Source organism: Diorhabda carinulata, chromosome 3 (genome assembly GCF_026250575.1).
Source record: "Diorhabda carinulata isolate Delta chromosome 3, icDioCari1.1, whole genome shotgun sequence".
Lineage (NCBI taxonomy): Eukaryota > Metazoa > Arthropoda > Insecta > Coleoptera > Chrysomelidae > Diorhabda > Diorhabda carinulata.
In genome coordinates this window covers 19,537,836-19,562,858 of record NC_079462.1, presented here as the reverse complement: position 1 = coordinate 19,562,858, position 25,023 = coordinate 19,537,836, and the positions used below count along the sequence as shown (strand labels likewise).

Genomic DNA, 25,023 nt, shown 5'->3' with positions numbered 1-25,023 from the left:
TGAAGATAGTTGGTAACACTCATCTAATCTTAACATGATTGGAACATGTTGATTATTAAACAAAATATATAAATGAACAATAGAAATTTATTCAAGAAATTACATGTATATAAATAATGAAACATGTTTTAAATAATCATATGGATCATGTAACTCTAAAAATAAAATTTGATAAAATGAAAGAACATATATAAAAAAATGGTCTATTTACATGTAACTGGAGGTTTAGAAGCTTATCAAATTTTATAATACGGTTTGCACAATCATAACACTACGCATTTACTGCAGTTAATTCTTACTCTATAGATCTCGCTATATATAAAATAATAATTTTGCATCTTTGGATCATTTACTAAGTTAAGTTCTAACATATTAAGTAATTTTAATAAATTTTATCTTGAACTTCATAACAAATCCCTTGAAGTTAATTTAGTATTGGTTACAGCCGGCATCCATCTATTAAAACAAATGCATTACATTAATAGATTAGTAATGCTATACACAATATGTCACTTTAAAAAATTAGAAACAAATATTACTGTACACAATCAACAGGACACAAAAACAATCGCAGCGTCATAGATGAACGACACAACACAACGATAATGAATCATCAAGAGAAAGTGTACAATGTATATCAACATGAAATTATCGTCTATAAAATAGGTGTTTTTTGATCCTACCCACGTCCACCTTCTAGATAGGAACGCTGCGCCATGGCTATTTGAAACACTTAAAACCCGGACAAAAGAAACACCCCCTTATATATATATATATCCATATATAAGACCCTAACTCAATTCCAAATTGGAAATTCATCCTACAGAACCTTCTACGTTATTCAGTTTCTTGCGATAAACTTTAAAGTTTTTCTGTGCTCTTAAGAATTAGTCATAAACAACCATAAAAGCGAAGTTGATAATTCCGAAAGAAGATAAAAAAAAACACTCGTCAGCGATTGCATTTACGAACGATATACTAGATTAGGAAGAATCCTGTCATATGGCATGATACAATTACTTCGTTTAGTTTCCGAACAACAGATCACACTTTTGGAAAACTTCTTATATATGTAGAGATTAAATACTGACATCAACTGACATTGACAGTTGTAATGTTTATTAGGAGCTTATAATTGCTAATCTTTGATCTATGTCAATTGTCGTCATTCACTCAGTTGAGTTTCAGTCGTGATAGTTTAAGTGTTTGACTTTTGGTGTTTTGTCGATTAACCCCATATTTTTCATAATTTTGTTTTAAATACTGAACGTACAATAATTGGACCAAATACTGGTGTAAACAATGGCAGTATCTGTTCGAGGAATATCTCATCGCCTAGGACACTTAAGTGGCGTTTTATCTACTGTAAAAATATTTCCACGAACTTACTTCACTTACACAAATGAACCTGCTCAACCGATCAAAGGCAAAGAACCGAAATGGACAACCGCTGAAGATGCTTTTCAAGATTTGAAGTCAGGTAAATAAATGTTCATAGTGTAATTAGTATAGACCTTGATCGACTTAATTCATATTATTGTACTTTGACCAACATTATTCGAAACTAGATATAACGATAATTATTAATTAATCAAACATTTTCAGGATTTTTTTATAAAATTATCGTTTGCATAACAAATATAAGTTTTAAAATAGAATGCTTGATACACATTGGAATTTCAAAAATTTTCATTAGTTATTTTTAGTATTGTAATTAATTACAACACACTATATAATACAAAATATAAGGTTTTAATTTTTTTCAACTATGTATTTCAAAATTGACCTATTCTTGATGCATCAGATTGAATAGGTAACTGAAGCTATGCCATTATAAATTCTAAATATTTTTCTGGGATATCTCATCTTAATAATTTAAAAAATTTATTACCTTTAATTCTATTATATTCACAGAATTTTTTATTTATTGGCATTATAGGTGGTTATTATAGAACAGTTCATATTTTTTTATAAGTATTTACATATTCAATTTACATAAACACGTTATGACGTCTAGAAACCATTTGAATTTTAAAAATTTGCGAACTTTTTTGATACCTCGACGTTTAAAGCATATGGCTGCAAAAAAATACTATGTTTCAACTCTTGCCAATGTTTCATATCTACTATATAACAATATTAAGTTTTTTCATTATCATTACTCAAATAAAGATAAGTTTACTTGGAATTAATACTGAAATGGGTATAGAAGCTAATCATTATTTTAACCAATATAATATCCTATTTGACCTTTACAGTATAATTTTGATAGCTAACAAATTTCATGCTTTCAACCTACTTATTTTCATAACAAATTCTAGTTTATATAAATGTGCTTGATTGTTATTTTTCTGTTTTGATTATTTATAGTTTATTCCTCTTGCTCTACTATGTCAATAAATTACTGAGAATAACATTTGTATAATTCAAATTTACTGTAAAGTACGAGGATATATTGAAAAATACTTAACCTACTATAGAACCAAACAAAATTTCAATGTCAAAATATTTTATTACTCAACATATTCTCCTCTTAATTGGATACATTTACAGCGAACCTTTAAAAAAAAAATGTTTCTTCTTGCTTTGCAAACCAGACCTCCACAGCTTTCATTACCTCCTCGTTGGAAGAAAATTTACTACTTTTTAAACTTTTTTTCAGTTAAGGAAAGATATGATAGTCAAATCTGGTGAATAAGGGAGGTCTTGTAGTAATTCAAACCCTAAATTTTTTGCATGGCAACATGAGATTTGTGTGCAGGGGCGTTGTCCTGCAAAAACAAAACACCTTTGGATAGTAATCTCTAGTTATTGTTCTACCTTTATCCAAAAAATCAATCATGATTACTCTATGGCAATCCCAAAAAACCGAGCAAGAACTTTTCCAGCAGATTTTTGGACACGAAACTTCTTAGGTCTTGGAGAACCAGAGTATCGCCATTCCATCGATTTTTGCTTTGTTTCTAGATCGTAGAAGTCTCACCCATAATAACAATTGGGTTTAAGAAGTATACATTGTTTTCAAATCGAGCACAGATCGAACGCGATACTTGTGCACACTTTTGGTCAACATTCAAACATATGGGGATCCATTTTGCAGCAATTTTTTTCATGTCCAAATTGACGTGAACTATGTGATGAACACGTTCGTATGAAATATTCAGTGCTTCAGATATCCGTTTTAGCCCAATTCGACGGTCTCATAAAATCAACTCATAAACTGCATCGATATTTTCGGGGACTGACTTCCCGATCGGTCATCATCTTCAATGAAAAATATACCTCTTTTGAAGCTTGCAGTCCAATTTTTCACGGTCACATATGAAGGACATTGATCAAGGGTATTAAGCATATCTTCGTAAATCTGCTTACCTCTTAACCCTTTTAAATATAGGTACTTGATGGTGGCTCGATACTCCAATTTTTCGATTTTCACAATTTCGGTGGACATCTTTTTTCTTTTAATTTATTGCGTAACGCTGGTTTACTTGTCAAACTTAACACGGACACTTCTAATAAGTTATTGTTCAACGCAATATTTTGTTATGCATGGAACTGGTCTACATTCTCGTATATAAATTAGGCTTCTGAAATAATTATTTTATCCCAGAGAATAATTCATTCATCAATACATTCCTTGAATATATTTTCATTAATTTGCCTTTTTTCTACTCAACTTTGTGCTTTGTGCTTTTTATGTTGCTTTGAATGACAATTTTCAGTTTCTACTCCTATACTTTAGCTATGTTGGTATGAAGATTTTTATGATCATCCAAAGCGAATATACTAACACAATTTATGCACATAACAGCAACTTCTAGATATTTTTATCCATAGTAAAAATGACAATGAGATAAACTGAGAATATGTAGCATTGTAAAGCAATTAATTTGTGTTTGTTGAGATTTACAAGAAGAATATTATCATTTCTTATTTATTTCGTTCTTCTGATTTGTTATTTATTAAAAGTATGTACTTTGGATGCTTTATATCAAATAAAGTTGAGCAATTAATATGCTATAAAAATCAGAGGTCAAAGGAATTAGTTTTTATTTTTCAGTCCAATGTAACATAGATTGATATTTAAGATTTAGTTGTATTTATGATCATAAACTTATTGTATAACAAACATAAATATTACGTGTAGATACATACATGCTATACAGAATATTTCCAAAGTAATCTGAAATATTGTTGGAGGTGATTTATTCATTTTTCTATTATTTTGTGTGATAAGTCTTGTCATCGACAAGGTACAGGATGTTACTTTACAAAAAAAGATAATATTTTTCCAATCACAGAAGTCTGTATGTCAAGTCCTCAACTAAATTGGATAATCATTATCACCAGCAGCACTATTAGAATTTGAATCAAAAATAATAGAGTATAAACTAGTACCCAAAATTTTAGAGCTGAGACCTTTTCACAATAAACATATTCCTACAGTTGATGACTTTTAGTTTTACATATAGTGATGTGCACAAGCACATACTTATAACATTAATATAAACAAATATTTTTGCCTGAATTATGAAATTTAAATTTTTTCAACAATGTTTGATTTCAAAGAAATTATTTGATATTTAAATTGAGTCATCATTTTTGCTATTTATCAAACAACTTTCCATACATATGCTAATTGGTGGTATTAATATTAAAACTAACCTTCCTTAGTATTTATATTCAAATTTTGGATTATTATTTAGTAAAATTCGATTCACTATTCTATTAATATTCGTAATTTGTTGTTGAATATGTTGAGAATCCCTTATTTTAAAAGGAATTGACATATATTCAAATTTCGTAATTTCTAAAAATTATTTAAACTGACCTAATTATTTCTAAAATATTTTTGGCATTTTTTGCGAATTATTAAGTTTAGACTTGCAATGGAAACCATGTCATCTATTACTGTTTTCTGTGGTTGATTTGATAAGAATAGCATACATACTAATTTTAAAATAAAACTTGGTTATAAATAGTTTCCCAATTTAATAAATTGATTGTATAGGTTGAAAGCTCTGGTATTTTTAGTAGCAAAGCAATTGCCAAAATCATTGATAAAATGTTAACAACAGTAGATTAGATGTAAATCACTTGATATAAGATTAATGTTGCAAAATGCCAGGAGTATGCATCACCTATGGTATTTTTTCATCAATTTCCATAAATTATGATAAATAATTGTATAAGTCAAATCATTACTTGTTGGCTCTATTTCAGCCTTTCAAAGACCTGTTTATTCGTCTTTTTGAGTTGTTTTTTAAGAGATGTGTTCCAGCAATCAAATAGTTTATTTCAAAATAAGCAGTTTCTTGAGTGTTTAACAAAGTTTATGAATTTATTAGATATATGTTCGAATATTTGTAGGGGATACTGTTTTCTCTCAGGGAGCAGCAGCTACTCCAATTGATTTATTGAAAGCTATGACAGAGGTAGGAAAAAACAAGAAGCTTGAAAATGTCACGGTTTGTCACATGCACACTGAAGGTCCAGCAACATATACAGATCCATCATGTGAAGGAATCTTTAGGTAAAGAATATAAATATGAGTTTCAACATATTTGTTATTAACTAGAGGTACATAAATGTAAGAAAGGAAACTTGGTTATCGAGTTTAATTTTGTATTTCAAATGTTTGTAACATATTTATTTGAATTGAAGAACTGAAGTTTCAGAACATTGGAATTCTAACAGATAATAGTGAAGTTTTATTTCTTATAAATAAATGTCATGGTTACTTTTCAAAGGATATTTTGAATAATATTGCATAAAGCAATTATTGAAATTGATATTTTGCACAAATAATAAACAATATCAGATTAGTATATTATAGAGTTGTATATACTTTATAAAATGTTTACAGCTCTGAATACTATTGTAATCTAATTTCCATGACCTTAAGTTATACAACAATGTCAATATAAACAATAGAAATGGAAAGTAGTTATAATTCAATAATCGATACACGGAAAAGAAATTCATTATAAATAAACCTTCAGAAAAAAGACAAGTCACGTTTTACCCTACTGCAATTTTCTTTCTATATCATTTTAACGAAAATAGTGAAGATAAATAAGAGTTCAAGTTTAATAGAATAATGAAAAATATTTCTTTGCTTTTGTTTCAGATCATGTTCCTTCTTTATGGGTGGTAATGTGAGAAAAGCAGTGGCAGATGGTCGGGGAGATGCTATACCCATATTTTTATCTGAAATTCCATTACTATTTACCAAGAAAATTGTCAAGCCGGACATCGCAGTAATTCAGGTAAGTGGTAATGTGAACATTGTTCAACTTATGTGAGTTATTGGGGGTACATTTTGGTTTTTGTCAAACAATATTCATTAGTGTTTTTGTATTATGCACAAGGATATTAATAATCCACACATTTTCTATAATTGTGTGAAAAGAATAGTTTTTTGTTGTATGAGGCCATATTAATATAATTATTCACTAATATGAGATATGACACTCATTTTCTCCAAATAATTAAGCTGTCTGTCCGCACTTTTGCAGATGATCTCATGATTCATAAATTGCAAGTTATTTGTGAAATCATACTCTTGTGTGAGCAGCTTTAAGAGTCACTCTCAACTGAAACTAGTCATGAGATCCAAAAAAAATGTAATGGCCAATCAAAGCAGTTATTTGGTTGAAACAAGTCTCACTCGGAAAGTACATTACATTACAAAACCCAAAATTTACCATAACTGAAGCATCATCTAAGATCTTTGCAGTTAGTGTAATTGTAATAAGAATATACACTTGCGTGTTTAGAAATCGGCCCACTACAAACTTTTCACTTTAACTATATATTTTTTTAAATACATACAGTGGGCCGATTTCTTTACACACAAGTATATAAAAAATGAAAAAATGTGTTTCATTGCTTTAAGGTAAAAAAAACCTAGGACATTATTAACTCGATTAATAATTTAATTATTTCTTCATGTGGTGTGAACAAGTGGTCTCCCAAATAGTTTTTCTCTTTGTAGATATTTGAAATAAAATGTTTATCAAAAAATGTTTAAAACGGGGGGAATTGTTTACTGTATGATTCTGTTAATGCTTCTTATACTTATTTTCTTTTTCATTATCATCAAGTTTATTTTTTGAATCTCGTTTTTATTTATTTTTCAGAATGTATATGCAAGTCGTTGTCTAACAGTTTTTTTTTCCAAATTTTATTGATAATAATTTTAATTCGATAAGTTTTCAAGTCGGGAGTGTTATAGTAAAGTTTATTACAATTTTTTAATTTAATTTAATTTTACTATGTTCTGCAAAATATTTTCCAATACCATAAAATATTTTTTATGCAATAAAATGATTTACATATCAAACTTCAAATTTTAATGGTTTCCAAATGTTATCATTAAACTTAGGTGTCCCCTCCAGATTCTCATGGATACTGTAGTTTGGGAACCAGTGTTGATTGCGTTAGAGCTGGAATGTCTCATTCAAAAATTATAATTGGTGAGTTTTAGAAATTTACTTTTCTTGTTGACATTATTTTAATTTTCACGGACATTAATTTTATTAAAAATTTCAGCTCAAATCAATCCACATATGCCAAGAACCTTTGGAGATGGTATTATTCATATTAGTCATATTGACTATGCTGTGAAAGTAAATACCCCTCTACCATGCCATGGTGGTAAGCCTCCTACTGATGTTGAATTAAAAATTGGAAAAAACATTGCGGAAAATTTGGTGGAAGACGGCGCCACGCTTCAAATGGGTGAGCTAAACCCTAAAATCTGAAGGTAGCGATTTTCAACATTTATTTGTGGGGTTTATTTACAGGAATCGGCAGTATTCCAGATGCAGTCCTAGCATTATTAACTAACCACAAAGATCTCGGCATTCATTCAGAAATGTTCGCTGGCGGAGTGATAGATCTAGTCAATAGAGGCTGTGTTACAAACAGTAAGAAGAGTATCCATAGAGGAAGGATTGTTGGATCATTCTTAATAGGAACACAAGAACTTTATGATTTTGTAGATAACAATCCATTTATTGAGATGTTAGTTGTAGATTATGTAAATAATACTGGTTAGTATAATATCAAATCTAAATATTAGATTATAATTATAACATTTAAAAAATTTTATTTTTCAGGTATAATTGCGAGACAACCTAAAATGACTGCTATAAACTCATGTATTGAAGTCGATTTGACAGGTCAAATTTCTTCAGATTCTATTGGTACGAGGATGTATTCTGGTTTTGGTGGTCAAGTTGATTTTATTAGAGGTGCTGCGGAAGGATTGGACGGAAAAGGAAAACCAATAATCGCTTTACCTTCTTCTACAAATAAGGGACAGAGTAAAATTGTTCCAATTCTTAAACCAGGTAAGGTGGTGTCTTCTGATTTTTGTAAACTACTTGTTCATCTTGTTAAACATTGAACAAGTTTGTTCAACATATAAATCCAAGCGACTAGCTAACAGTCCTGACCTCAATCCAATAGAGCCTCATTGAAATCTGAAATAAGATTCAAGGTATGCATAAAAACTGTCATTCTGTAATTTTCACCAAGGAGGAAATATGCTCTATAAAAATGGACACTTTCATTGTTTTACAGATTTTGTTTATACATTTTTCATTAATTTTGCCTGCAATAGTGGTTGGAACTTTATATTTGTGAAGTTTCAATTCTATATCTATACAGCACTTTTTTGCTCAAATTTCGGTTTTAATTATCATAAATAAATTCATAAACTTGAATATGATTTTTTCATTTTTTTCTAGGTGCCGGCGTTGTAACAACAAGAGCTCATGCCCATTACGTCGTAACCGAATATGGTATCGCGTATCTTTTCGGAAAATCTTTAAGACAAAGAGCACACGCTCTTATCAACATTGCTCATCCTGATCACAGAGAAGCCTTAGAAAAAGCCGCGTTTGAACGTCTCCAAGTAATGCCATCCCCTTAAGTATAAGTATTAAATTACCTCAAAGTATAAAAGATTTTTAGATAAAGATGTCACTTTTATTTTTTTTGTACAATAATAATAGTAATAAGTTCATATTTTCAAACGGATACTTGTCGCTGGTAGAGATTCTTCTCATCTGCAGTATCTGCACTATAAATAATTAGAAGTCGGGGAATCAAATTAAACACTCATAACTATGATGTGACACTTCTCTTCAATTCTCGCATAGAAGATTGACCAAGAGGGCAACAAAAATTCATTTAAAGTGCCCCTCTTGCAAATGAAATTCACGATCTCTTCTATTATTTAATTAAGAGGGTGACATTAAGTGTGAACATTTATAAATTGATACCTAAAATGTGTTGATTGTTTAGTCAGCATCATCTCATGACATGTTTTATTAATAACTTCCAATTTTGGAAATAGACTGTGTAATCACTGTCTCATACTAATTGTTCATTTTTAGAGTGATGAAGTGATAATGCATCAACATTTTTTGTTTTTAGAATTGCTTTTGTATATTTACATAAATAAAATGGTTACAGTTTGGCTTTGTTTTATTTTTAATGTGGATACATATACGGGTTATTTTAAAATCTATTGCAGAAAATGATGTCACAAAACTGAAATAATTTCTTTTCGCTTAGATATTTGAAACATTTTATAACTTTATGCAATCATTAGTTGACGGACACATTATTTAATAATTTTTTACATTACGAACACATTTAATATTATTAAATTTCCATTTTTTCTCATGTACCAGAGTAGGCATTCATGGTAACAGTTTTTTCAATTCTAAGACTATGACAAAATACTGCAATAAATTACCTTTTGGGAATGCATTCTACAGATTTTCCTTAAACATGATTTTTTGACTACTTTCCGTCAGATTAAGAGTTATAATAGTAACACCTTTGTCATTAAAAAAATTTCATCTTTTTATTGTACAGGTCAAACATTATTTCATTACGATACATGTGCATTTTTATCCATTGGTTCCCACTCACCACCAATATCCCCCGTTTCAACATACTTCATCAATTAAACCCTTTCCTGAAGGTAATATCCATTTCTATCATGTTGATGTAGTACAGAAAAGTCCAATCGAACTAATAGGAGTTAAATCCTTCACCCCTTGAAACATTCCAATCTCACATGTAAGTAGAGGGTAAAATGATAGTTGTTCAATACCTTCTGTGAAATTATGGAAGTAAACAAAAATTTATTTTTTATAAGTTTCTTATTAAATTATTCGAAAGGCATAAATTAAACCTGTCACAAGTATAGAAAATCTTCTTTATGATATGCACATAAAAGTACCGCCAACATTTAGTTTATGGAGAGGCCTTATCAATAATACGAGTCATCCTTCATTGAAAACGCCTATACTATGAAAATCATTTTATTATTTTGAAAAAATTATCACTATAAAAGATAAAACCTATATATTTGTACCTTCATATTAGCGACCTGAATATTTGTATTTTGAAAATAAAAATTATAGACCAAGAAAAAAAACAGACAAAATATTTTTTTTCTATTTTGTATCAACTACAAAGTTGACGGTTGATAAAAACTTTGGTTACAGTGGTTTTTACAAGTGAAATCAGATATCATAATACTTCATAGGGGTTCTTGAAGACGCTCCAAGTGAAATGTTTTTCATTTCATGAAAATAGTAAATGTGAAATTTGCCCACACTTGGTTGAAGTTGTAGTAGAAAATAGTTGAAATCTGTTAACTATGGTTTAAGTTTATCGTGTAGCGTAAGAGGACTACCATAGTTTTGCCATAATTCAATAGCCTTGTTTGTGATAATACCAGCAGTTTCATCCGGAAGCTGAAAAACAAACCTTTTGTACTAAATATTCTTCATAAATTGACATTCTAGATAAAAATACAATAAATTTAGAGCACATAAAATTTCAATTCCATATAATGAAGCAAAAAAACAAAACTTATACACAAATTGATAGATATAAGCTAGCTACAGCTAGAGGTTAGATAGTCACAGTCATGTAAAATTAGGTACTTTTTGAATATTTTTATAAAAATGGGTAATTTTCCTGTGAAATGAATTATGCAAATTTCAAATTTAGTATAAAAAAGAGAATGGATTTAACTGCAATAAAACAATAATAATAATAGGGTTAATTGATGTGGCTTGTATAGATATAAATATTTGTTTTGAAATTATTTGAATATCACATCTTAAAAGGATCTCTTATTCAACAAAAGAAAGATCTGTAGATATTTCTGTGAGTAAACATAATTTAGGGTAATTAAACCTTTGAGTATATTTGACGAGTGAGAATCGTCATCTGTTTACTTTGGCGAAGTTATGGTGGATGAGTCTGACTCGTCATCTAAATTTGATAAGCAGGCGTTGATTTTTGCGGTGCCCCAGCAAGTTGGAGTTGATAGCAAACAATTGTCTGTTGTTTGTTTTTGACATCTTAAAATTGCAAATAAGTTTTATTCCACTTATAATTATTTTATCCCTGTTTTTTTTTGATACGCTATTTAAGATAACGGAATGAAAATGATAACATCAATTACAGTGAATAAAGTGACACGAACGATAGTGAAGTAATATCGAAAACGTACGCGACTTTTATCGAGTAATAGTGAATCTTCTATCGAACAATTGCAAGAATAATGGATTTGGGGCGAAAAAGAAAATCTTGCTGATATAAAACAATTTCAAAAAATAGTTGGAATCAATGTTTTGTACCTGCGCAGATTAGGTGATAATCCTAAATCATTGAAAGTAATAGGCCAAGTTCTAACTGAAATTTTTTAGAAAATTATAGTTGAAGAAACGAATAGATATGCCAGTCAAATAATTGCAAAGGAAGTGAATAATAATCGAAACCTAAAGTGGTTTCCAGTAACTGTGGATGAAATGAAAGGATATATAGCATTATCTGTTCTTATGTATCAAGTAAAAAATCTAAATTGAGTTCATATTGGTCAAAAAGAACTTCAATTTTTGCAACCACTATGCCACGGGATAGGTTTTTTGATATCACAAGATTCCTTCACATACAGATAATGAAAAGTTGGATGATCTTTATACTTCAGGGAGCGCAATATCACTAGATAAATCTCTTATGAAGTTCAAAGGATGTTTGAGTCAGTTTAATCCATCGAAACGAGTGCATTTTGGAATAAAAATCTATAAACTATAAGTGTTTAAATCAAACATTTCTTGTAATAGTTATCAATTTTTTTACTTACACATTTTACAAATTCATGTGTAGCTGCAAGGCATGTACAATTTGTAATTCTTCCTCTCAATGTCATTAAAAGCATTACTGATGCAAACACAAATATTAGGTAGGATCCTCCAAGAAATTTGTCCCAGATTCTGAAAAATGGTTCTATTAAAATATATTCTACAGTATTTTAGATATATTGTTTTGTTACAAAAAAATCGGTTTTTATAATTTTATCATGTAAAACACTACTAAACATTTTCAATTTAATTCTGTACACATAAAATATATCCCTAGACCAGATTTGATCCCAAAACCTATAGTTTGAATTCACGAAGTATTAACATTGAAGCTATCAATGATATTGAAAGTGTTTGTAATATATGTGTCTCTTAATGTACTATGGTTTTTGAAACAATTTATAAATCAAAGTATATTTTGAAACAAAATAAATTTTACTCAAACCTGACAACATTATTTTGTTCAGATTTCTGTGTTTTAATATCTCATGTTAAATTATTAATAATTTATAAGAAAATGGAAGTGACTTTGTGTGACACCACCAGAAATTAGAGGAGCTGCTAAAGTTGCCTCATTAAATTTAATGTCTGAAAAGTCATGGAAAGTATAAAATATGGCATATGAATTTTGAATTGGCAAAAGGGATTATTAATAACTATACATAAATACCATCCTCTTTTAACATTATATACCCAATATTTGTGAAACTAATGTATGGATTTTTGTGTTGATTATTATAGGGATATTATGAAGTTCCATAAATATGTACTGTTAAAATGAACAATAATATACTGTATGAAATATTAGTTAGAAGAGAATAATAGTGTTTTTAATAGATTGACAGAATTTTCAAAAAAAAACTTCAATAAAAATATTTAACAGTATAGTATTCTACTCGCATATGAGTTATTATTTACTCACTAGCGCTTCACCTTCATTATACACTCGTGAATAATATACCATTATGGAACATTTAAGTGTCAATGTGAGATATGTATTGGTAAAAATACTCACTTTTCCACAAACATATCTTTTAAAACTCCAGCAAAACAGCAATCTATCCACATATCCACAGGCAAATTCTTGAATAAATCATTCTTTTTTATGATCCTATAATAGGCAGGATCTTCTTTTTCCAATATAAAGAATGTTTTTTCTACCAATTTGTCCAATTCTGGGTGAAATTTTTGAACACTTTCCCAAAAATTTTTAAACATCCAAAAAATATCAGCATCATCATCAGAGTACTCCATAAAAGCATAAACGATACAGTCAAATGGTCTTGTTGTAACTATATTTGAATCTATTGCAAAATTTCCAGATCTCAAAGAACACATAGCTGAAATTACTTGAGGTTTGGGTGTATTTGAATCAATTATTCTCATTACTGTTAGTGCTCTATACAATTCTTGATACTCTTGTTTCCTCTGTTCTATAACAAAATTATGGGAGTCCATATGAACCGGAATTATACCTAAAAGCAATTTCCATACTAAATTTCTGTAGCACGTTGGGACACAGTACCTCAGGCAGAACTGTTTCAACTTTTCACAATCCAGTGGCTTTTCCTTTAGCAGAATTTCCAAAGATTTCTTTTCTTCTACACTTCTAAATCCTACTTTTTCATAATAAGCTGAACGAAAATTTCTTTCATCCCCCATTCTTTATAAAAATTTTAATACTAATACGTAATTCTATTCTAATTAGTTTTTAAATGAAATGTAACAAATGTGTATTTAATAGACGTGTACCATTCCATAAATAAATGTCCAGCACAGAATATAGGTAAAGAAATGTCCAAAAATTCCGTTCAAAAGTAGTGATTTTCTTGATATAAAATATTTTTTCCAAGAGTCGATACCAGCTTTGAACAACAGCATAAACCAAAAGGTTGTAACTGCAATTATGAAAAATAGTGCACCAAAAATTCCAGTCAATCCAAGAACGCCTGAAAAATAAGAAAGAGTTACTATATGGAAAGGTATACAAAAATCTCAGCACCTACCTGCTGTACAACCAGATACTGCTGCTACTGATGTTCGACAGTACTCAACAATCGACAAATTATTTCTAATTGCAGGTTCACTATAGGCTACAAATTCGTTTCTAATTTTATTTGCCATAGTTAATTAAATTAACCATAAATATTAAACTTTATCTACTCACTAGACCATATCACGGAATTAAAAATTGATTTTTTAATATGTGCAGTAAATTCTGCAAATAATGAATATATGAAATATGTCAAATCCAAAGTGTATTCTATAGTTAATTTTGGTAACAGTACGTTATCAGCTGTTTGACAACAGGCCTATTTTCATATGATACGGCCAGTAGCCAAAATTTTTGAGTAATAAATAGAATAGTATTATTTACTTATATACAATAATTTAATAGTGGAATTAAAGTGATGAGCTTTGTATGTTTTGTATTGAATTATTCCAATAAAACATTTTTGAACTCTATTATCACTATCCTCAGAGCATGTTTTGGGTTTTGGTTCGCATTAACGTTCTAAATTCCATAGAGTTTAGTGTAATAAATGCATATGTAATACTTCATATATGAATAAATGGAATTATTGTCAACAATTCAGGATTCTAGTAAATTATTTGAAGGGTTTTTTAAATTTATGTTTGACATATACTTGCAGTTTAATGTACAGTGCGAATTATAAAACACTATTTAAAAAATAAAAACATTTTTCACTTGAACCACAGATATAACTTAGTAATTTTGATTTTAAATATGTTTTCGTTGTCAACTTTTGATTGGTTCCTTTTAAAGTCAATGAATAACCTTGATGACGTATACTTATATTAATTTCATAACCTTAAAATGTTGTAAATAAAGTGAAAAGTCTATATTTACATTAAATAAAGAATATGTAATATTATAATTTGCTTTACAATGTCGGTCGAAAAATCTTTATTTTCCAAATATGTCACAATATTTTTTGTGGTTAGTGGATACTGGTTAGTATTTCAGCAATTTGTATTTATGTTACAAATAATTGCTCATTTATTATCGCTTGATAATTATATTTTCAAAAATCATAGATTCCGGATAAAATTTTATGATAAACTTAAAATTACTAAGATGAGGATTTTGTGGACCTATTACAATACTTCGAAATTTTTTCAGGATTGTTTCTATTACTACAGTTTTTGTCAATAAAACATTATTTAGTCACATTGACTTGGATGCCCCAATGTTTGTAAATTTTACTCAAACATTAATTACAGCAGCAATATGTTATATGAAGAAGATTCTTAGTACAACATACCCAAACACATTTAGATTTCCAGATGTAGATTTATGGGACAAACACACTTTGAAAACAGTGAGCAATTCATCTAAAAACTGCATAATAAAAACTTTGTTCTTTTAGGTATTACCTCTTTCTATTCTGTTCACTACAATGATCTCTACAAACAATTTATGCTTAAAATATACATCAGTAGCCTACTACTATATTGGAAGATCACTCACAACAATATTTAATGTAGTATTTACATTTTTAATACTGGGAGAAACAACTTCAAGAAAATGTATAGCTTGTTGTGCTGTTATTATAGGTGGTTTTTGGTTGGGAGTTGACCAAGAAAATTTAGCAGGTACTTAACTAGATATATATTTGTTTCTAAAATTGTTATTATGTCCTTTTCAGGAAGTTTATCAATACCTGGATTTATATTTGGCATTCTGGGATCCCTATCATTATCACTATTTTCAATATTTACAAAAAAAGTCTTACCTAAATTAAATGGTGAAATTTGGGCATTATCCTATGCTAATAACGTTTATGCCAGTATTCTTTTATTTTTTGTTATGATTTTAAATAATGAACTTGGGGAATTATACAATTACCCAAAATTTTCCGAATTATTTTTCTGGTCCATAGTGATAGTTGGAGGGGTTTGTGGATTTACTATTGGATATTTTACAACATTGCAGATAAAAGTAAGTGAGATGACACAATTATCCGTCTTTACATTGCAAAGTGAGTATTGGAATTTTTTTATAAAACATTGGAATCTCATTATAAAATATTTATAATAAATTTAATTACTGGATTCCTACTCCACCAGATTGTAGTTAGAATGTATGTGCTAGGAATTGCTTTGAGTCATGTTTGCTTTTGCAATTAATTTTGAAGTTAAAGTTGAGATATAGTAATTCTATGAAGAAACATGTACTCTAGATGAAAGGATATCAAAGAGTTAGGATTTTATGAGTTCAAAATTAAACTGAGGTTTATTTATGAAATTTTGTTTCCTTATTTCTTAAAATCTATTTTATTCCCAGACCAATGTGATAAATTCCTCTTAATAATTTTTTTAGAGAAATTATGTAATGGCACAAATAATTTTTCTATTTTAATATATTGATTGGAATTGGAAAATCTTGAGTATACCTCTCCACTATTGTTTTGATCAATGCCGTTTTTTTAGTAATCTGTATGCAAAATCATATACCAAGGCACATTCTAGAAAACTGACAAACTTACTTTCTATTTGATATTCAACAAAACTTATTGTTTTTTGTTTAACAAGAGAATATGAACTTCACTGCACTCTAAGACTAAGCCCGCATGCATAGTCCTAAGTGCGTCAAATACAAAATGAACTTCACTAGTTTTAGCACCAGAAGTGCCTTGGGCGATATTTCTACAGTACCTCTTAACTGCAATTCGAATCTATATGAAAAAAGGCAAAGGCAAAATTGAATTTTCTAGCCTTTCTATCAGTGCACTCTTTTATTAAGTTTAAAAGTCGATGTTTACAACCATGTCATCTTTGATTGACAAAGTTGTCAAGTTTGCCAATTTAAATTATTGTGGTATTGTCGATCATAGATAGGTTTTTATCAGCTTAAGCTTAGAAAAGCTCTGCCCACTAGCAACCGTTACAGACATAGTCAATAATATTTGAGGAGCAATAATTCAAAAGGAATATGATCCAAAATTTACATTTTCTAATTTAATCCACTACTGCAAATCATTCAAATGGATCTTTATCCCCTTTAAAACCTATGTTAAAATGTCGCTGTTAGTTCAGATGAATTATTATTCATAAATATATTTCAAATGGAATTTTATTTACACTTGCAATTTGGTTCAGACCAGACTCTGCTCTAGTTTTTACAATCAGAAATCAAATATAGGTTGTATGTTTTTCACTTCAGTGTTGTTTACAATGTGTGTTCTAACGGATTTAGTGGAATATATTTATTTTTTGAGTGGCAAGTTCTCGAATTTGAATGAGTTGTAGTCAGTAATGCTAATCAGGTAGCAGAAAGAGACATAGAAATGTTACAAAACGACAAAAAACAAGTAATTGAGGTAGGTCAGCAATTAATGTTTTTAAGCAAGGTTAAGAAGCTAGTGTCCGCGTTATTTTAGGTATCTGGATTATTTTCCCAATTTATAAAATTTTGAGAGACCATGTAAACATGACGGACCAACATGAAAATGTATGAAACTTTCGAAGCAAGACATTATGATAGAAAGTGGCCCAAAAATTAAATTTTAAACATCAGGGTGGACAAGGCATTTGTACTAGTGAACTTGTGTTTGAGTTTTAGTGAGTGAGACACAGTGGGTGGTATAAGAGGCGAAGTGTCCACTTAATAGCTTGTTTACTCACATTAGTTCTAGCTCTTAAAAAAATAGATTTTTCTTCCAAAGTATTGTATAATTGCTCTATCAACACCAAGATCCTTGTGCTTTATTTTATCATCCTGAATGAAATAAAGTAGGCCTGTATATAGTATTGATCTATACCTATAATATCTAAAAAACAAAGGCGCAGTTATAGAAGATCGCACAAGAAGCAGAAAAGGCTATTTACGGCACTGAAGATGTGCCCGTTAAAATGGACTGCATGCAGTGCAGCGATTGGTTCCATTCTAGTGTTGCCAAAAATAATTTTTCGCAAAGTTTTGGGAATTCTCGGGCAAGTAAGCCTCGCTTAAATATCTTGCTAGGAGCTCTCCTTAATGTGTGGCGCCCTAGGCGGTCACTCTACCTTAAGGCCGTTACTGATTTTGATACTGTTCCATTTCGATGCTAATATAGTTACATAGAAGTAGGATACTCGAGAGTGGAAATTCAGTTGAGTTCATTTTAATTAAAAAGTTGTAATGAAATTTACATTGGTATATTAGAACAAAATATTTATTATCTAATATACTTAATTTATCTTAGCCGTTATAAATTTTATTATGCTGGTTCTTAACTTAGGTATTGAGTTATTTTTCAAGGAGAATTATTATTTACAGTATACATCAGCATTAACTCATAATATATCTGGTACTGCAAAGGCGTGCGCACAAACAGTACTTGCTACTTATTGGTACCACGAAACAAAATCCCTATTGTGGTGGACCTCGAATTTTATAGTATTATCAGGAAGTGCTTGTTATACTTGGATTAAACAGCTTGATATGGAAAGAAGACATAAGGAGAATATTGCATATCAGAGAGTTTAGAGTAAGTTACTACTTCATTATCTGAATCTTTAATTACATTAAATATAAAAATTAATAATATTCATATTTTGTTTTAGATTTAATTCGAAAAGAAATACTTGTAATAAATTCCTGAACAAAAAGGGCACATTGATTTATTTTATGTGATAACGCCAACACTGTAATTTAAGTTTTCAAAATATATTTAAAATGGTTGTTTATAAATCTTATCATTTTTTTTTAAACATTGAATCCTATTCACTTGATGCTATTTGCATTTGTTGATATATTGAGGTAAAACCAAGTAATCTAAAATTTGTCTTAAGTAATAAGATCCTTCATTACAATACAGATTTTATGGGGAATTTCTATAGCCAGTAGTATTCATAAAAATAAGATTTTTTGTTTCATAAAACTAGATAAGTTGTTCAATTGGATTTTATTAGGATTGGATATTTAGGAGCTTCAGATCAGCAAGAAAAGCGGCGTATGTTAGTGGGAACAGAAGTGGATAGAATTTTAAGAAGTTATAAAACTTGATTTCTGGAATAAAAAGTTTATAGTCCGGTGTGTAACACCCACAGGTGGGAAAACTAAAGCAGTTTATATTTATTACTTATTGTACGTACGTATAAGATGTAGAAAACGTAAAAAAGTGACTTTTCTACACCATATTCCAGGGTGAAGTAGAGAAAAACACAACCTTTCAAATATATTAATAAAACGAAAACCAAAAAAATATTGTATTGAAAATATGATTTTTGAATACATTTATGTTAATTATAAATACATTTGAGCCATGAGTGAAATAACGAGGTAAATAAAACCATAATAAAAGTTTGAACATGTATTAAAGCTCCAATTTATTTTCAGATTTGCAAATGTTCCTATCAATTTCAACAAGAAAAAAGAAATTAACGCACTCTCAATGTGCCTTGTAGAAAAACTGTAGCAGGGCCTATTTTAAACAATTGTTTTAATGAGTACAAAAAACAGATAAAAAATGATGATCTCGTTCAAGGTGTATTGTCGATTGACAGACTGAAAAATAAAGTGACAAGTACTAAAAATGTAGTTGCTATGGCACGTTTGGACAATGGACGTTTTGTTTTTTTAGAGTCCTGGTTATCTTATTATTTTTTCCAAAAAATCTGCCAAATGATGATGGTTAAGAAGCTCATATATAAGGAATGATTAGAATAATTTTGTGTGACTACCTACCTTATCCTATATGTTTGTATGGATTTGGTGTATACATTGCGACCCAAAAGATCTATTGTGTCCCTTTTTATTTGCTACCATACTGGAGAATCCAGTGTCTACAGCTGATCTGTTCATCCCACTCCTTCTAAAAAGTCTAGTCTAGTCTCACACTCCGAGAGAATGTGGATGTAGAGATTTCGTCCTCTGCGCAACAAAATCTGCAGCCACATTATCTGCTAAGTCTAGCGTCCTCAAGTGTTTGTTGAGGCGATTGTGCCCCGATAGAACTCTTGTTAGTATTCGTAGATTGTTCTTACTTAGGTTGATACATACATACAGCAGACTCTCTAGTTTCCCAGAAGAGTCTTTGTCTGTCTCAGCTTTTGTAGGTTGTCCCAATAATTGGTTTGCACTTATCCACCTTCTTTTCTAGTGTTTTGTTCATTGTTCTGTAGCTGATACCACAGAAGTGGTAGGGTCCCATGAAGGACTTGTCTGTCGAAGTTTTAGCGAGCTTATCAGCTATTTCATTTTCTTTCGCTCCGATGTGTCCCGGAATCCATTGTAGGGTAATTTTTTTTTTTTTTTGCCTAGCTCGTTTAATTATTCTAGGCAATCTCAAACGAGTTTGGATTTTATTATATTGGAGCTTAAAGCTCTAATGATTGCTTGACTATCGGACAGGATGATGATCTCCTGTTTGCGATAGTTCCTCTCTAGACTGAAGTGAACAAATTTTTCAATTGCATAAATTTCTGCTTGAAATATGCTTGGTGCGCTGTCCAGATTTAAAGAGTATTTGATTCTGGGCCCGTACACTCCTATTCCAGTTCCGTCTGATGTCTTTGATCTCTCCGTATACCACCATTTAATGGCATTTCTATTCATTCTTTGTATGGTGCTTTGATCCCACTTGCTTCTACAGTTACTATTATTGAGGTGAAGTTTTTCTCAAAGCTACACCAGGGTTGGTCATTATTTAGGAACCGGTTTTCTTTGACGATTCCGTCTCTGAACATTCTAGTGATGTTTTCTCTGCCACTCTTTCCAGTTCTATGTAGAGAGGTGGGAGATTTAGAATCACATCTAGTGCAGCTGTGGAGTAAGATTTCATGTCTCCAGTTGCACATAAGCAAGCCAGTCTTTGTACCTCTGAGAGATGGTTCCTCGCAGTATTCAGAATAATTGTAGTACCCCAAACCACTGCCCCATATGTGATAATTGGTCTCTCAAGTGCCATGTACATCCACCGTAGGATCTTTGGGTTCCATTCCCAATTTCTCCCTGCAATGTTTCTGCACACCATCAGTGCTGATGGGTAAATTCTCGGGAAGGAATTTTCCTAAGAAATCTCGATATATTTTTGTAAATTTTAGTTTATTATTTATTCATGATAGGCATTTTATTTTAAGAAACATATTTTCTTTGGTAACAAATTAACAAATATATCCTTTGAAACAAAACAACAAAACTATAACTCAGTTCCTGAAATACTAAACTTTATCGTCATCTGTCACGTCTTCCTCGTCGGAATCAGGGTCCTGATAAGGAATTTCTTTATTCTCCGAAGAAGTTTCTGGATCTGGCTGACGGTCTAGGTATCTCTGCTTCCGATGTTATCATCTCAAAATGTTGATCGCTTTCAATTACTTCAATTTAATAAAAATCGATGGACAGTAGTTTCGGCGATGTATGCTAATTTTATTTCTTTTCTATGTATGAACTGCAGAAAATTTGAAAAAAGTTCGCTCAGTAGAAGCTGAAGTAGCAGGTACAGAAAGAATTTTTTCTGCCACTTTTGATAGCTGATTACTTCGTCCAATAATCCTCTTCCACCAAACGACAGGTGTTACATTCTGTGAAGTAGTCCAAATTTTGCCTACATCTTTTCGTGCGCTCTATAATTAGCAATTATTGGAGAAATAGTGCTTCTTGCTAAGCTAACTATGTGTTCGATGGAATCGAGTTGTTCTTCAGCACTTAAGTAGCAACCTGACAAGCTGCTTTATGGATAGAATTAATAGTTCAGTTATTTTAGAATTTTAAACCTCAATCTTCGGAAAAAATTCCTAGTGAGCTGAATGATTGGAGGTCAACAGCGGTTATTATAAAAATTGTTCCTAGTAAAATTATCTACAAAAAATGTCTCATGCATTTTGTTGTAAAATCTATCGTTTTCGAAAAGCGCTGAGAAAGCGCCTAGATTGTGTACTGTACACCAAGGCGTAAATGTATTGCTTTTTAATATCCCTATCCTAATAAACTTTATCAATCTGATGTTTTAGAAGTTGTCGTGGTCTACAAACATTAAAAAACACTAGTGTCGCTAGAGGTGATGGTAAATTTTTAAATACTATGAATTTCGTAAATGTTCAACATCTCAGTATTTAGAAAATAGACTAAGAGATCATCAATACGATAAAAAATAGAACTACATTAACGAACCATGAAATGTCAAAAAAGCATAAATTCAATTATAAAGATTCAAAAATTCTTGAAACGGAATCTAATACATGAAAAAAGGAATTTTTAGAAATGGTTCACATTCATTCATTCACGCTATAAGTGATCTAAATAATTTAAGTAGTCCTATTTTGTAAATTCTAATAAATTTAATTGATTACCGCTATCTATTTGAGATGTAGGGACCAAGGAAAAACTAATTTTTCTTATTAGAACTAAGTTCTAAGTTGATTTCATCCTTATTTTGATATTCATGATGAAGGTGATCTATAGATCAATATAAATAAGTAAATTGTCAGTGTCCATATCATATTTTGATAGAAACTTAAAGAAAAGTCGAATCGTCATTTTTTATATTTCTTTTAAAAACTATACAAAAAAACTAATTTTAAAATAGAAGAGACCTAAAATCAAGAACATTTAGATGCATTTATATATCAAAAGATCTAAGAAATAAGAAATTAAAGAAAAATATTTATTGAGTATATTATGAAATACAAACTTGGCTAGGAAGAGAAATTGATCCAGAACAGTGGGAGTTGAAATATAATATACTACAGCCAATAACGACTGTATTACCACCAGCACTCGATGATCTACTGAACACCATCTTTTGTTTCTGTAAGAAAGGTTGTGGCGGCAAATGTGGATGCCAAAAAATTTGATTGAGATGTTCAAAAGTTTGTGGACATTGCCGTGGCCAGTCATGCTTAAACGCAGGGTCAACAAATGATGTAGATATAGAAATTAGTCCACTCGACGTTTTGTCAGCAACTATTACTGATACAGAAACTTAAGAAGTCGACTGTGAATAAAAAAAATTATATAACTTGCTTTACATTCTACTTCGTAAGTGGTGAGGAAACGAATGCATCGTCATGATATAATCGCTTTCTCAGTGCTCTACTCCAAAGACGGTTGGTTTTACAGAAAATTGCCAGACACATTTTTCGTAGATAATTTTACCAGGAACAATTTTTATAATAACCGCTGTTGACCTCCGAGCAATAAATTGCGAGATGTTTGCAAATAATTGATTTTCATGGCTTTTGACCTTTATAACTTGTTTAGGTGTATACAAAAATTCAGCTCACTAGGAATTTATGCCAAGTAAAACCTTAAATGACAGGGCTATAACGCATAAGCTTTTCTTTCTATAAATTTATCCATAAAATTTTTCTCCTCACTTTTCCGTTACATTGGGAGCGGAAAGTTTCTTACTAAGCTTTCTTATATTTCACTGAATGCTTTGAAACATAGATGTATTGTGCCTTCGTTGTTTTCTAACTTTTTGTACTCATCCAAAAAATTTCTTGGTGCAGTTTTTTGCTGTTCTAATTCCATCAAAACATTAAACACATGGGATTGTTTTATACATTTAATTAAAGACTATTTTACAACCTTTTATTAAGTATCACCTATTTGTACATGTATATTTGAAATCAAATTTAGTAAGTTCATTTTGATTGACTTCTACTTGTATATCAATATGTTCTCTTCTTAATTCATAAAATGCTATCTCTAAAACTAGAAAACAAAAATGAATTTCCTTAACGTTATTTATAATTTTTCATTTAATTGTCTAATTCTTAATATCAAGTTATTTGAGCTTCTGCCATTTGTAAAGCCACATTGTGAGTCCTCTAAAATTTCATTTGAATAGAAGCTTCTTTTAAAAAAGATTTTTTTATTATTATTTATTATTAGGTTGACTAAGATAATTTCCATATTTATTACAAATCAAGAGAGTTCAATTAACAGTACATTTTATGTTTGGGTTTAAACATGCCTGATTTTATAGGGAAAATATGATTTTAGGAAAAGGACTAATAATTTATTACATCGGTAGTGAAGATGGTAGGAATACCTGATTTCTAAATGAATATATTCCATATTTTGACCGTTCACTTTATATCTATTCCAAACTTCACATTTTTTTTTCAACTTACGATAGCATATAAATAAATAATTTTATTACCAAAAGATTGGTACGCTTACGATTACTTTTTGAAATAATCACCGAAAAGATTGAGACTTGTCATATCTGTGGACAAGCTTTTCAATATCCTCTTCAAAGAAAGTTGCCACAAATGTAGCCTAACCGTTAAGTAACAGTAAAGTACAAGACAGACCTCGAAACTTCTGGAAATTCCGCAGTAATGGCGAATCTTTTCCCAAACAGACGACATATTCTCCGAAGGATTTCTGCAGCATTTTGGCCTTCAGCCTGTAGAAAACTAATCACATTTCGCAATTCACACTTGGCGGGAGCATCAATGATGGCGGACATATTTAAGTGGCTCTAGCTCAACGACGACTGACGCGCCTGAATGTCAACAATGGCGGAGTGTAGTGCGAGAACTTCGCAGTCACTTACAGCGCATGCCCACTTTCTTCTGTTCTCGTAGCGTCTGCACGGAGCGATCGGAGGTTTAAAAAGAAACGTCCCTCGTAATTCATATTATTAATCTGCTGAATAAAACCGAAAATTATTTCTTAAGTGCGGAGTGCGGTTCTGTTACATGCTCGGCTTTGGTTTACTATTTTTCTTCGATAAATAGATTTTACAATTTAAATTAACGTAAAAATCAGTTAAAAGGGATAGAATTGCAAAAGGATTTGAGTTCAGAAGTAGTACTTACTATTTAACAAAAGAAATGATTTGAATATAAATATAGTGAAAAACAAAATTAAAACATATAA

The 25,023-nt window shown here is 30.3% G+C and overlaps 3 protein-coding genes and 1 long non-coding RNA gene across 5 annotated transcripts; 3 read left to right on the top strand and 1 right to left on the bottom strand.

The window, feature by feature from the left end:
- The first annotated feature begins 1,005 nt into the window (after window positions 1–1,005).
- Window positions 1,006–9,490, top strand: LOC130891696 (4-hydroxybutyrate coenzyme A transferase). Its single transcript, XM_057796580.1, has 8 exons — window positions 1,006–1,480; window positions 5,371–5,533; window positions 6,131–6,269; window positions 7,388–7,478; window positions 7,555–7,743; window positions 7,809–8,057; window positions 8,124–8,357; window positions 8,757–9,490. The coding sequence occupies exons 1-8, from the start codon at window positions 1,303–1,305 to the stop codon at window positions 8,939–8,941; spliced, it is 1,428 nt and encodes a 475-aa protein (XP_057652563.1). The 5' UTR covers window positions 1,006–1,302; the 3' UTR covers window positions 8,942–9,490.
- An 842-nt stretch (window positions 9,491–10,332) lies between these two features.
- Window positions 10,333–14,461, bottom strand: LOC130891698 (ER membrane protein complex subunit 6). Of its 2 annotated transcripts, XM_057796581.1 has the most exons (4): window positions 14,189–14,461; window positions 13,198–14,131; window positions 12,185–12,314; window positions 10,333–10,784 (listed from the first exon to the last, which is right to left on the bottom strand). In XM_057796581.1, exons 2-4 carry the CDS (start codon window positions 13,842–13,844, stop codon window positions 10,686–10,688), a joined length of 876 nt encoding a protein of 291 aa, XP_057652564.1. In that variant the 5' UTR covers window positions 13,845–14,131; window positions 14,189–14,461; the 3' UTR covers window positions 10,333–10,685. The 2 variants fall into 2 exon arrangements, with proteins under 2 accessions (XP_057652564.1, XP_057652565.1); XM_057796582.1 differs by lacking the exons at window positions 10,333–10,784; window positions 12,185–12,314 and having other exon boundaries at window positions 13,635–14,131; window positions 14,189–14,437.
- A 535-nt stretch (window positions 14,462–14,996) lies between these two features.
- Window positions 14,997–18,879, top strand: LOC130891127 (GDP-fucose transporter 1). The gene is made up of 6 exons (XM_057795698.1): window positions 14,997–15,158; window positions 15,328–15,526; window positions 15,575–15,800; window positions 15,854–16,146; window positions 18,466–18,676; window positions 18,753–18,879. The coding sequence occupies exons 1-5, from the start codon at window positions 15,094–15,096 to the stop codon at window positions 18,673–18,675; spliced, it is 993 nt and encodes a 330-aa protein (XP_057651681.1). The 5' UTR covers window positions 14,997–15,093; the 3' UTR covers window position 18,676; window positions 18,753–18,879.
- Window positions 16,947–17,871, top strand: LOC130891128 (uncharacterized). Its single transcript, XR_009058853.1, has 2 exons — window positions 16,947–17,527; window positions 17,588–17,871. It is a non-coding gene; the product is annotated as an uncharacterized LOC130891128 (long non-coding RNA).
- Window positions 18,880–25,023: the final 6,144 nt, after the last annotated feature.